The sequence below is a fragment of the Xenopus tropicalis genome, chromosome 7, assembly GCF_000004195.4.
Source record: "Xenopus tropicalis strain Nigerian chromosome 7, UCB_Xtro_10.0, whole genome shotgun sequence".
Taxonomy (NCBI): Eukaryota; Metazoa; Chordata; class Amphibia; order Anura; family Pipidae; genus Xenopus; species Xenopus tropicalis.
Window position 1 is genome coordinate 125183300 of NC_030683.2, and position 14121 is coordinate 125197420.

The window sequence follows — 14121 nt, forward strand, 5'->3', positions numbered from 1 at the left end:
AATTGCCCCCATTGACAGTAGCCCCCATACACAGAGCCTCCAATTGCCCCCGTTGACAGTAGCCCCCATACACAGAGCCCCCAATTGCCCCCATTGACAGTAGCCCCTATACACAGAGCCCCCAATTGCCCCCCGTTGACAGTAGCCCCTATACACAGAGCCCCCAATTGCCCCCCGTTGACAGTAGCCCCTGTTGACTGACCACCACCACCACCACCACCGCCGCCGCTCCGGCTCTGCTTCTTCTGAGGCGGTGACAGGCCCTTTTATAAGGTTGCGCCCGGTGCGTACTTGTGACGTCAGGCGCAACCTTATAAAAGGGCCTGTCGCAGCCAAAAACGAAGCAGAGCCGCACAAGAACGAGTCAGCGCATCCCGCTGTCCAGGAAATGCGGGACATTCCTTAAACTATCCGGGACAGCGGGATGCGCTATTAAATCCGGGACAGTCCAGCAAAAAGCGGGACGGTTGGGGGGTATGTGCACAGTTGTGCACATGATGTCACTTCCATTTATGCATGACATCACTTCCTGTGCAATTGACATCACGTCTGCACACCCTCCAGTCTCTGGCAGTGGCCGGGGATCTATATATAAGTATGCACCGAATCCACTATTTTAGGATTTGGTCGAAGTAAAGGTAAAATAGAAAAAGTTGAAAACATTTCAACTACCGTGTTTGTGTCACATGATTGTAAGAATTCAAATTCAGTTCGGCCAGAGGCATAAATTCAGCCAAATCCGAATCCTGCTGAAAAAGGCCAAATCTTGGCCAAAGCTGGTACGGAATCCAGGATATAGGAACCCGAGGGTTACCCCTCCTAAAGCTGCCAGCCTAGACATGGGTCCTGTATAAATACCCTATATAAATATGGCCCTGGTAGGAGTGACTAATAGGATGCATTCAAAATCTCAGATTCACTCATATTTTTGTTCCTTTCTTTCTCTTCCATTTCCTTTTCAGCTCACATTGGGTTACAAGGAGCAGCCGCAACATATGGTATTTGAGTTTTTAATTTATTTTAATCGCTATAAAACAGATTACAGATGGCACTTACAACTAAAAGCGCATAGACCACACACTAGGAGCTAATTTACTAATATTAAGGGGCATTTTTATTATTTATTATTATTACAAGTTATTTTGAGAAAATGTAATTTTGTTTTATGTGTAGATATTTTTGAGATTTCTGAATGGGTTTTTTGCCAGTATGCAATTTTTCTGGTATTTTTTCAGAAAAAAATGTGTTTTTTGGACATTTTTGCCAACAAATCTTTATTTTTCCAAAATAAACTCAAATAATTTATGATTTATTAATGTTTAGTTAACTCTTTTTGACAAAAAAAAATTCCTATGGAGGATTAGCATAGTAAAGAATAGTCAGTTACAGCCTGTCCTTCACACATTTTCAGTTAATCCCCTCATTGTTTTCTGTTTCACTCGGTTCAAGGGGAAGTTAATCCCTTTATCAATAGTGATGGACGAAAGGTTTCGCCTGGCATGGATTCATGGCGAATTTCCGTGTTTTGCGAAACGGCCGAAAAAATTCGCCGTACGTCCAAAAATTGTCGGCAGCATCAAAAAAGAATAGTTGTGGGCATCAAAAGAATAGCCGCGCAACAAAATAATAGCCGCGGGCGACAAAACAATAGCCGCGCGACAAAATTATAGCCCCGGGCGACAAAACAACAGCCGCGCTACAAAATAATAGCCGCGGGTGACTAAACAATAGCCTTGTGACAAAATAATAGCCGTGGGCGATGAAACAATAGGCGCGCGACAAAATAATAGCCGCGAGTGACGAAACAATAGCCGTGTGACAAAATAATAGCCGCGAGCGACGAAACAATAGCCGTGCAACAAAATAATAGCCATGGGTGACAAAAGAATAGTCGCGGGCGCCAATTTTTTTGTCGCACGACATTTTCACAGTTTCGCGGATCTTTTTAAAGCGGACCTGTCACCCAGGAACAAAAATCTGTATAATAAAAGACCTTTTCAAATTAAATATGAACTCCAAACTCATTTTTTTATTAACACATCCATACCCATTATAAAAGCATTTAAAAATCCCAACTGTCAATCATATTTTGCCTGCCCCGCCTCTATGCCTTAGGCGTTTGTTGGACAATGCCTAAGGCATAGAGGCGGGGTAAGCAAAATTTTCAATGTAAACTCAAATGTAAACTCAAAATTTTCATGCGATCCAATCAAGAATTATTGTGACATTTTATAACTACAAAAATTGAATTCATATTTATACCAATGTGAGTTTTTACGGTTTTCAAGGCCCCTTAAAGTATGGAGATACAGATTATAGGTCTCATACCTGTACCTTGTACTGAGATACACTCCGAGCTGAGGGAGTTCCGTGAAATAAATTGTAGAAAGGCAAACAATTAGATAAATATGTAAAGAACAGGAAGAATGCATTTATATAACACAAGTCCTATTGATTGTCCAACAAGATTAACCAACAAGTTCTAGGTGTAAACTACCCCTTTAACCTTGATTATGTCACATGACTTTGTAGTCCAGAAACAACTAAAGCTTGGTTGAGCAGTGCAGTGCAGTAGGGTGTAGATCCGCTTTAATGAGGCTATTCTCATTGTTGATGGTGTTTGTCATATTGTCTCCTTCACATCCATTTAGGTGTTCTGTATGAATACGGGAACGCAACTGACAGTCCAAGCACAAGAACTTATGATGGTTCCGTGTTGGTAGATCTTACTGTCGCGTTCCCTCTTTTTGGAAACACCTATTCTTCTTTATACGTGAGTTATACATATTGATTGTTCTGGAAACATACACAGATACCCTGGGGTAAAAGCAGCAACTGCAGTTACCATTTAAAGGGAATATAAAGTGTCCCACTGTGCAACAAATAAAGAAGTTAACCAAATATGTCATTACAGATGCAAGAGAACTGACCAATGAGAATGCTGATTCCCAGCACTGTGTCAGCCATTTTGCTCTTTGAGATTATTGTGCCATTTTGGCTTCATGATATTAAGCTGTAATTAAACAGGATGGAACTGATACCCGACTGGGGCACATTGTCTGGAAACTGCATTGGCAAGTGCTATACCCCTGCACTGTTATCTTCTGCCACTTCCAATAGACCTTAAAAAAAGTAAAGAAAAATTGCTCAGGGTGCTTTTTTTTAGCACTTTTGCAAATTGCATCATTATTGATTTTGTTCAGTTTCAGAGCTATTTAAGTGTTTATTAACTGCCAATGCAATGCATTTTTGTAACAACAGCATCACCTGCTGGTCAGTTCCTGTAACTGTACAGACACAGAGATGTCCCTTCAGAAGGAAAACAGAGAAGGGTTCTGATGTTGCTCAGGGAGGAGATGGGAAAGGGCATCTGGGGCTTCTGGTCTCTTTCCTGAGCAGAGCAACATCAGAACCCTTCTCTGTTTTCCTTCTGAAGGGACAGCTCTTTGTCTGTACAGTTACAGGAACTGACCAGCAGGTGGCACTGTTGTTTCAAAATTCATTATAAAAACTTAAATAGCTCTAAAACTAAAATTTAAATAATTAATGCAAATTGCAAAAGTGCTTAGAAAAGCACCCTGAGCAATTTTACATTTAGTTTTTGTGCAGGTTTACTTATCCTTTAAACTTGCCAGACATGCAAATGGATGTCACCAAAGCTGTGACATTCTGCTTCCTGTGGTGCAGGGCACACAATCAAACCACAGGCAGTGACTGAAGCTCAGTTATTAACCATTAGCATTTCGACTTCTAGGCATTTATACTAATGTGTTTGCTCCACCCCAAAAAAGTTGCACAAGTAAATAAAAAGTTGCATGGTAGGAGAGGGAAAAATAACCAGACTTTAATTTATTAGGAGTAAGAAAAAAAAGTTGCATATATTACGCATTTTTTTACCATTTTGCAAAATTTTCATCAGTTTTGTACGTTTTTCGACTAAGTGAAGTAGGACAGATTCGCTCATCACTAATCTTTGTCCAACTCTCATGCCTAAAGCCCCACTGATTACAAATACGAGGGTTTCATAAATGAATGTCTTTCTGTTCTAGCTGTACAACAGAGGATACCTGAATTTCAATGGACCCCTTATTGTCCCATTTTATGCAGCCATTTATAACTTAATATCTGGTGACATTTACTATCGGCAGAGCACTGATTCCAGCCTCCTGGCAAACGCAACGCAAGACATCAACACCTACTTTCCAGGTTTAGGGTTCTCTGCCCAGTTGGTGTTTATAGCGACATGGGACAAGGTGCCACAGTATCAAGGAAATGCCAGTCAGGTATCACTTTTATGTTATTTCTCAATCTGCATCATAATCTCATAATAAATGTTCTGCTATTTAATACTGGCAATGGGGAGTTTGGTAGCTTCATCTTAGCTTTAATCTCAAAGCTGGACAGCTCCAAAGAAAAATTATATATATATATCCACTTGAAAAAATGGAGCACTCATGGGACTTAAGAATGAGTATAAACGTTTTTATTAGTTTGTCAACGTTTCTATCCTGCTAAGAAGACCTTTCTCAAGACATCCCAAACACACCAGGATCCTACAGCCTAAAGTAGCCCCTTGATTATGTCAATTGGCCTCCAACCCACTCCCTGTGATGCCATCAGTGTGCAGTATATACAGTGTCATGAAACATCATTGTAAATATCACATAAAGCAATGCAATACAGTTTCAGCCAATAGTCATGTGTAGAGTTTGCAGGTGCCCCTACAAATATGAGCGCATTCAAATCAAATACACAGTAGTCATGGGCATGGATTTGTGGAGAATTTCTGCATTTCACTTTTGGCGAATGGTTTCGCGAGAAGGGTGAAAAAATTCAAAAATATTGTCACGCACATGTAAAAAAAATGATGAACACAGAAATGTTTGGACGTCTGCCAATTTTTTGGGACCCAAAACATTTTCACCGTTTTGCAAATCTTTTAAAAGATTCGCAAATTTTCCAGTGAAACAGGACAGATTTGCTCATGACTAATGATTAGATTACAGAATCAGTTACCAAAGACAATAGAGAACCATCAGGCTTAGTCATAAATTGGTCAATTATAAAAAGGAGAGAAGGGCTGAGAGGAGTCACTCATGCAAAGTATCAAGTGAACAGGTTTCATATAGAACTATTGCAGTTTCATAGAAACCAAAAAAGCCCTGCACCGCACTGTTCACAGGGGGCGCTTATCTGCCGTTGCTCAGCCAACATATGGGTTACAGAAGGTTCCGCACCTTCAGAGTTAGAGTTAATATTACCCCTTGCCCAGGCAGGCTAAAACAGCCCCGGCACAGTATGTAGGGAGAGTAGTTATATTTGAAACACCCTGGCACAATATATGGAGTGAATTTATACAAGGTGTATATACAAGGTAAAGCGCCCATTTAAAAAACTGCAGATGAAAAGTTTGAGTCAACTCAGGGCAACTAAGTCCCAATTAGTGCTCCATTTCTTTATGTGGATACTCATTTCTCAGCCGGGCCATCTCCCCCTATATTAGGAGTGCATACATGTAAAGCCTTCTTGACCGTGAATACAGACCTGACCAGCATGGTCACACAGGATGGGCTTTCGCTATATGAAAAAATCAAGGGGTATGTAGTGCAACTACAACTCACTTAGGCTGTGTGCAAAGTAAATGAAAGAATGGATTCCAGAAGGTTCTTTTGCGGTAAAACAGAACAGAACTGATTTATTTCCCAGACAAATGACCCACAGGGTTATACAATACTCACAATATGGATTAGGCAGGTAAAGGCACAACAGATAGAAAGAGAGGGTGTCCACCGGTTTATCCCACCTCAGCCGAGTGTGGGCAGGGTAAAGGCAGCCAAACAGCACGGCACCACTGTGGGGAGTAGTCAGGATAAGTATCCTGTATCCTTAGGGTGTGCACCTTAGCGGTCACGGATCCTAAACAGCTGACGGTGGTTCAGGGATAAGTACTAACCTGATACCGGTGTCTTACCTGCGGCCCTACACTAAGGCAACAGTGTCTGTATAGGAGAATATTCCCAGCTATCTCTCCTGGTTGGAGCCAGAAACTGCTCTTTCTAACTAGATTCACTCTCACTTTCCTAGAAAGTGTTTTTACAGATATTATCCTGATACTCACTACTACTCATTCACAGGGTCCCTGTTCCCCAACTTCACTAGAGCTAGACGTAGCCTCTAGGGTAGATGGCTTTACTGGGGCCCTGTTTATCCCGGACTCAGTGGAACTTTCACCTGGATCAACAGATGCAGCCAAAGAGGAAGATCCATCACTTTGCTAAACACTATATTAGCGTGCCAAGGGAGTGGCCTACCTGTGAGCCAATAAGGCACAGAATGCATTAATATCAAACTAGATACATGGGTATTTCCCCAGTAACAAGGAGAAAGAGGAAATGGTAGGGTTAATATGCCCCTATGGCTTTAAACCCTATATATATACAGTATATTATACATTATGAATCCAAATGCTACAAACAAATCCTGTTTAGGAACTACTGTATATAATACCCGGCAAACTCCAAGCCTGCAAAATGACTTTACATGATTTCTTTTAATGCATCAGTGCTGTGACAATTGTGGAATATGTCTGCTCTATTTCTACTGTTTTTCAATATGGAACCTCACCGATATCCTCTCTTTTCTAGGTGAATACGTTCCAGGTTGTTCTCATCACAGATGGGACCATTTCATTTGTTCTTTTTAACTATGCAGATATTCAGTGGACATCTAATACAGTGGTAATTATGATATTTGAAATGTGTTTTAACTAGTAGTGAGCAATTATTTTTGCCAAGCGTCAATTTGCTGTGAAATTATGCATTTTGGCATTGGCAATTTTTTTTAAATCCTGCCGCGAAATTGTGGCTTGTTAAAAATTTGGCAAGTGACGAAAAAGTCCCGATCAAGGAAAAAAAAACTTGCGGTCGCGTCAACATTTTTTGCAGTTCTGTCAGATAAGTGACGGGCACGTCAGTCACATCAAATAAGAATAAGTTGCGCAAATAAGTCGAGCAGAAGCCGCACTTCACAGATTTTCTCCATTTTGTAAATTTCCCAGCAGTTTTGTGAATTGTTTCGCAAAGCAAAACAGCACAAATTCGCTCATCCCTACTGGGTACAATGGTAAATGTTTATTTAATGCACAGGGCATTACAAGCAGATTTACTTAAACACACACACAGCTTCTATAGATATAATTTCTGCATTAAAGGAGAGCGATATTATTAATAGTTATATAACATAAGGCTGGTTCCCTGGCACAGAATAACATGTACCTGACTGCAGACTGCTGCATGGGTTCTATTCTGACCATGATACTCCCTACATGGAATTTGTACTGTATTTTCTCCATCATAGAGTAAAGAGGCTGCTGGGACACTGTTAATGGAACAATTGTGTATGAATTCATAGTAACCAGAGACCAATAGGGAAATCCATGCAGTCAGACAATTGCAGGTGTAAGTTGCAGAGTGCTCCAGAAACTCTCTGCTCGCCACACAAATCAATATACATGCAACTCTTATAGGGCACCTATCGGTGGAAAATTGTTTACCCCACTGGAAGTGCAGCTAATAGAGACTACACATTGTTTGGGGGAAACAATAACATTGTGTGCAAAAAATGCTCCCAAGGGTCACTATGTCCCCAGCAACAGGAGGGGCTCCCAGTGTGGGCGGCCATGTTGTGGCACTAACATGCAAATTGTACTTAGTGCCCCAGGGGCAACAGCTACATTAAAGGGGAACTAAACCCTGCAGCACAGCGCGGCTCAACCAAACCTTACTCAGCTGTTGCTGGACTACAAATCCCAGAATAATGTAACATATAATGAAGGTTGAGGCATGCTGGGAGCTGTAGTCCCAATAAAACTTCCCCCCATTAAAATGCAAGAAATCCCCCAATGAGAATCCCAGCTGATGTGAGTAAATCCGGCTCCCTGTTCTCTGTTCCTGCAATTGGAGTTGGGAGCAATAAGCACAGTTTCCCAGCACTGAACAAGTCTGTCCCTTTATCTCCATGTCTGATTCCTGTGCCATATAATGATGGGAAACATTACATAATTAAACAAGTCACATGGAAAACAAGTCACCAATGAGAATTCTACTGACCAAAACCTTAATTACAGATGCAAATGAACTGACCAATGAGAATGCTGATTCCTGGTACTTTGACAACTATCTGTTATCTTAAATACAGAGATGATTGTGCCATGTTGGCACCATTATATTACAAACCAAACATGCTCTTACTGTTCCTCATTCATGGGATCCCTGCTCCCCGACTTCCCCAGAGGTACAGATTCCTCTAGGGTCAAACACTTCTCAGCCTTGTTCATCTCAGGCTCCCTACCAAGTACCCAGTCTCTCCTAATACCACTGCGGAGTGATTCAGGTTTGTCCCGTGCCATCAGGTAAGCGCCACACGTGGAGTGTAACACTGTCAAAAGTGCCAGAAGTGGTGAGGATAGGGTTACATTTTGGAGGCACTGCTGAGATTCGGCTGGGACCTGGTTGCACAGAAAGTGAAACAAAATGGCGTCATCTACTGAGAGTCCCCAGAGTGTTCTGGACTGGTGCAAGAGTTTGGGCCTAAACCCCAAAAAGACTGCTGTAGTGGGCCCTATGATACCAAGAACAAAAGAGGAATTTATTTACAAGATCCTAGATGCAGATGGATCTATTTATAGACCTAGAGTGGTAGCTTTGCGACGAGACCCAGATGGCATCCTCTTAAATGTGCTTGTGGATAGTCCTGGTGAGATTAACAGAGAAACATGTGCACGTGGTGTAAAGGCAGAAGACCATGGTTATTGGCAAATTGTCTTACCGGATGTCCCTGAGGAGAAGGAACTTAGTGACAGTGAGGATGAAGTGGGAGGCGATCTGAAGAATCCAAATCCCCTGTGCAGTGGCACCCCACAGATACCTGCTGCTGGTCACAGTCCAGTGACTAAAAGGCTGTTTGACGTGTCACCTGAGACAAAGTTGAAATACACTGCATCATGTGAAAGTTTGAACTCTGCTGGGAGGAGCCGACCTCTAAGTGATGTTGTTGAGGCAGCTCAGCTGGTGGAAGTCTTGGCCCAAGTCGGTGAGAATTTGAGACAGCTGGCATACAATGGAAATTATAAGAGACTAAAAATATTCTCAGGTATGGAACCTACTCCCCCAGGTGAAGACACCTTTGAGGCCTGGAGAGATGTTGCTTTGGTCGCTATTACCGATTGGCCTGGCTCAGGCCCTGCTTTATGTCGCAAGATCCAAGAGAGTTTGCGAGGGCCTGCATTGGACCTAATTAAGCTCCACGAGAGGTGTGCCCACAAGATGGTCCTGAGAAGTTGATAGAAGTATTGGAAGATACATATGGACCGGTGGAAGATGAGATTGAAATGTTGTACAAGTTTCAGTCTTGCATGCAGAAAGAAAAAGTACTTGAAGCAACTGCAGCAAATGCTAAAATTACTTGTTTGCCGAAGAATCATTGCTACAGATCATGTTAATTCCATGAGGCTACAACAGTTATTCAGAGGGGCTTTATCTATGGACCCCACAGCTGTGATGTTGAGATCTTTCTACAGAGGAAAGAAAGAACCAACTTATCAGGAGCTGATCCGGGAGATCCGAAAGGAGGAAGTAAATGTTCTGCGACGAGAGAAGAAAAGTTGTAGTTCTGAAAAGACATCCAGTGATTCGCAGAAAGCGGAAGAGATTGCTGAGTTAAAAAAACAGGTTGCTCAGCTCAAGGCTCGTGTGTCCGAAAAGGAAGAGGGGTCAACTATGTCTAGACCCGCTTTATTTCCTAAAGCAGGTGGTGCTCGCGGTGACCCACCAAAGTGCTTCCTTTGTGGTCGGTTGGGCCATATATCCCCATACTGTCCAAAGTAACGTGAAAATGCTGCAGCTACAGAAGTTATTTCATCTGGTTGTGCTGTGAGGAAGCCACCCCAAAAGAGGTATCGGAAGAGACGCAATCAGGTGAGGTGTTACACCTGTGGTTGGTATGGTCATACTTCCCTCACCTGTGACTGGGGATGGAATGAAGACTTCAATGATGTATATGTGACATCTTTTCCATGTGAAGTGGATATTTGTGAAGAGAAATCCTGTGGCATGAGGATGGTCTCTGAGCACTCTGGCACCCCCAATAAAAGTAAGAGACTGGGCCTGGGAATGCGTAGACCTTCAGGCAGGGGAAGTGTCAGGGCAGTTAGTGAGAAAGCTTTCCCCTGTGTATCTCCCCCAAAGGTTAGGGAGAATAAGAATGGTGAGAAAGGGCAAGCAAGGACGTTGCTCATTCAAGCAGGGGGAGAATGTAGGGAGGTAGTGCTGGGTCCCTGCACTTACCCCCCTCCTGCTGCTGTTCCCTGTAGGGAAGCCGGCACTGAGACTTTGTGCTGTGAGCTGCTGCCTAGCAACAAGGTGAACAGCAAGCTCAGGGCTGCAGGAAGTTGCAAAGCAGCCTGGGAGAGGAAGTCAGGGGGAGAATAGAGAAAGTCCCAGAGCTCCAGATGCTGCACGTGGGCTCAGAGAGAGGAGCAGCACAAGAAGAAGTTGGCCTTTGGAACAGGCTGGTACAGGGAAGGCAGACCCTGTACCTGGAGAGACAGAGATCCTGTGAGGAGTCCTGACTGGAGGAACAAACACCTGCAGGGGAGCCCATCTGAGTAGCTAAAGGGGCTAGTAGTCGCACTGCATGACTGTAGGTGCTGGACTCGCCTGAAGATTCTGTGTGAATCGCCCAAAGAGATTCCTGGAGTGAGTATCATTAAAGTGAAAGTAATAAAGGAGCACTTGAAGATTTAAATTATATAAACTTTCCTTTGGACTGAGCTAAAGGACATTACACAGTTAGTGAGACAGCTTGCACTGGAAAAGCTAGTTAGTGAGGCCCTTATTGCCACATTGATAGGAGCGTTATATGTATTAGTTTCTCCTTTATTTCAGATAAAAGTTATTTTGTTTATCAAGTACTGTGTGTGCATTATTATTGTTCCTAGTGGGGCCACCCGTAGGTGCACTCCCGGATCCCACTAGGTGGCACTGCGCTAATAAGTACCAGGTACCCAGTCTCTCCCAATACCACTGCGGAGTGATTCAGGTTTGTCCCGTGCCATCAGGTAAGCCCCACACGTGGAGTGTAACACTGTCAGAAGTGCCAGAAGTGGTGAGGATAGGGTTACAGAGTGATAGAGGAACAGATGTAAATGTCTTTGACAGAACAGGACAAGCAGCAGGGAAGCATAAAGAAGAAAGGTTTATGACATGCGTGGGGTAAATGTGCCGATATCTACTCGCTGCGTTCATTTTACTGGCATGTGTAAAGTTAGCACTAAAATTATCCATTTATGATGTGATCATAAATTATTTTCTGCAGTGATCTTAATTGTTTGTCTGGGTAACTATGACTAAAGTGTGTGGCAAAGGTAAGGTAAGGTTCCCTGGTGGGCCCCAGGTGCCCCAACACTGCCCCCTGCCAAACACTATATTACAGTGTGCAGGAAGTGGTCATAAGGCACATAAGCCAATAACATGAGCTGTGTTACAGCAAAATAGATACATGGGTATCTGCCCAGTAACAGTGAAATAAGGAATTGTAGGGATTTAAACCCCTATAAGATCGTTACACAATAGAACCCTATAGGGGACAAGTACAGGTATTTAGATGCTGTCATTTGTGCAGCAATACAAAAAAGTCACAGTTATCACGTGACAAGTCATAAAAGTTGTGATTTTTGCAAATTTTTTGCTAATTTTTTTAGCTTTGCTTTTTCCAGTTCAGATCTTTTGATAAATGACCATTTGTGCAGAAGGCTTTTTATGTGGTTTATTAAAAATGAAAGAAAATACATTCCCCTCTTAATGTGATAATTTCCCCAACAGGCTGGGTTGGACAGCAGAAATGCTGCAGGATATTATATATTAAATACAAGTGGATCTACTTTCAATTGGACAAGCTCAAGTAACACTAACTATCCTGGGCGGTGGGCTTTCAGAGTAGACAGATTACAAATTGAAGGTATGTATAACAGCTTTGTATATTTAGGAGCCGCTAATATCTGTACCGCTAGGTAGAACATTCAGCCAGAATCCTTGGAAACGCCAACAGAAAATATGGCAAAGAACAAAGCAAAAATGTTACTTGTTATTTGGTTCATTCTGCAAACTGATTCAGCCACCAGATATCATTTTCCTGATTTAACAGTTTATAATTGTGTAAATTACAATTGTGTTTTCCGTTTGACCACTTAGGGGCACATTTACTTATCCACGAACGCTCTGAGCGTTTGTTTGAGCGGTCCGATCTTATTTTCCATGACTTTTTCGATGCTTGTGCGACTTTTCCGTATTTTTAGCAGATCAGTTTTGCCGCTGTTTACAATCGTTCGGTATGAAAATTTTACGATATTATCATGACTAATACGATTTTTTTTCAAGCATTTTTGTGATATTTGTGATCTTCAGAAATTTTCATTTCCAATTTTTCCCATTCGGGATTAGAACTCGTGATTTGATAAATCTGCCCCTTAGTGTTGGATAGAAATGACTTTTAAATCATATGATGTGATGAATTCAGGATAAATCAGGACATTCAGTGATGTTTCCTTGGTATCACATTTTCTACATACTGTACTCTCAAAATTTTAAGATGGAGAAAGAAAATTTAAATAGGTATGGGATCTTTTATCCAGAATGTCTGGGACCTGGGGTTTTCTGGAAAAAGACATTTCAGATCTTAATCTGATAAAAATCAATTATGAATCCAACATGTATTTATATATCTTACGTAACCATCAAGTACAGGTACTGTTTTATTATTACAGAGAAAAGGGAATCATTTAACCATGAAATAAACCCAATAGGGCTGTTCTGCCCCCAATAAGGGGTAATTATATCTTAGTTGGGATCAAGTACAGGTACTGTTTTATTATTACAGAGAAAAGGGAATCATTTAAAAATGAAATAAACCCAATAGGGCTGTTCTGCCCCAATAAGGGGTAATTATATCTTAGTTGGGATCAAGTACAGGTACTGTTTTATTATTACAGAGAAAAGGGAATCATTTAACCATGAAATAAACCCAATAGGGCTGTTCTGCCCCAATAAGGGGTAATTATATCTTAGTTGGGATCAAGTACAGGTACTGTTTTATTATTACAGAGAAAAGGGAATCATTTAACCATGAAATAAACCCAATAGGGCTGTTCTGCCCCCAATAAGGGGTAATTATATCTTAGTTGGGATCAAGTACAGGTACTGTTTTATTATTACAGAGAAAAGGGAATCATTTAACCATTAAATAAACCCAATAGGGCTGTTCTGCCCCAATAAGGGGTAATTATATCTTAGTTGGGATCAAGTACAGGTACTGTTTTATTATTACAGAGAAAAGGGAATCATTTAACCATGAAATAAACCCAATAGGGCTGTTCTGCCCCAATAAGGGGTAATTATATCTTAGTTGGGATCAAGTACAGGTACTGTTTTATTATTACAGAGAAAAGGGAATCATTTAACCATGAAATAAACCCAATAGGGCTGTTCTGCCCCAATAAGGGGTAATTATATCTTAGTTGGGATCAAGTACAGGTACTGTTTTATTATTACAGGGAAGAAGGAAACACTTTATAAAACTCTAAATGAATAGCTGTAAGTAGGAGATGGCCTTCCTGTAACAGGTTTCCGGATCCCATTCCTGTATTGTTTTTACAGCAGGATAACGTGCGGCTAATACCATATTTCTCAGGAATCAAACCATCTTGAATATGCAGATCATTTCACATAGGAGACAGAAATGTTAGGGATTGAACAAATCACAATAAGTACACAGATACGGGTTGATTCACTAAAGGTCGATATTTCGAGCGTTAATTAAAGCGTGCGCTAAAAATTTTATCGCAACTAATTTTCCGTGTCTTAGGATACTTGTGTTAATTTAGCCGCGATGCTGTTTGCGTTATTTAAGTCACAAAGACTATTTTCATGCGGTATTTGATGGAATGCGCGCTAATTAACGTATCACGCACAAATAGTCGCCCATATCAGCCATCCATGCCATTACGTTCAGAAATCTACTTTTATGAAAATGCCCATTTCCCAGCAAACTGGCAGCTGCATCACTCTG

The 14121-nt window shown here is 41.6% G+C and overlaps 1 protein-coding gene across 50 annotated transcripts in view; it reads left to right on the plus strand.

Annotated features, from left to right (window-relative positions):
* The window catches only part of LOC108645188 (putative GPI-anchored protein pfl2), a 232587-nt gene that overhangs the window by 150540 nt on the left and 67926 nt on the right, over nucleotides 1-14121 (plus strand). For all 50 annotated transcript variants that reach the window (XM_031905270.1, XM_031905271.1, XM_031905268.1 and 47 more), the window contains 4 exons: nucleotides 2652-2773; nucleotides 4050-4283; nucleotides 6645-6737; nucleotides 11880-12015. In XM_031905270.1, the coding sequence (XP_031761130.1) occupies nucleotides 2652-2773; nucleotides 4050-4283; nucleotides 6645-6737; nucleotides 11880-12015 (585 nt within the window). The remainder of the gene's footprint in view (nucleotides 1-2651; nucleotides 2774-4049; nucleotides 4284-6644; nucleotides 6738-11879; nucleotides 12016-14121) is intronic.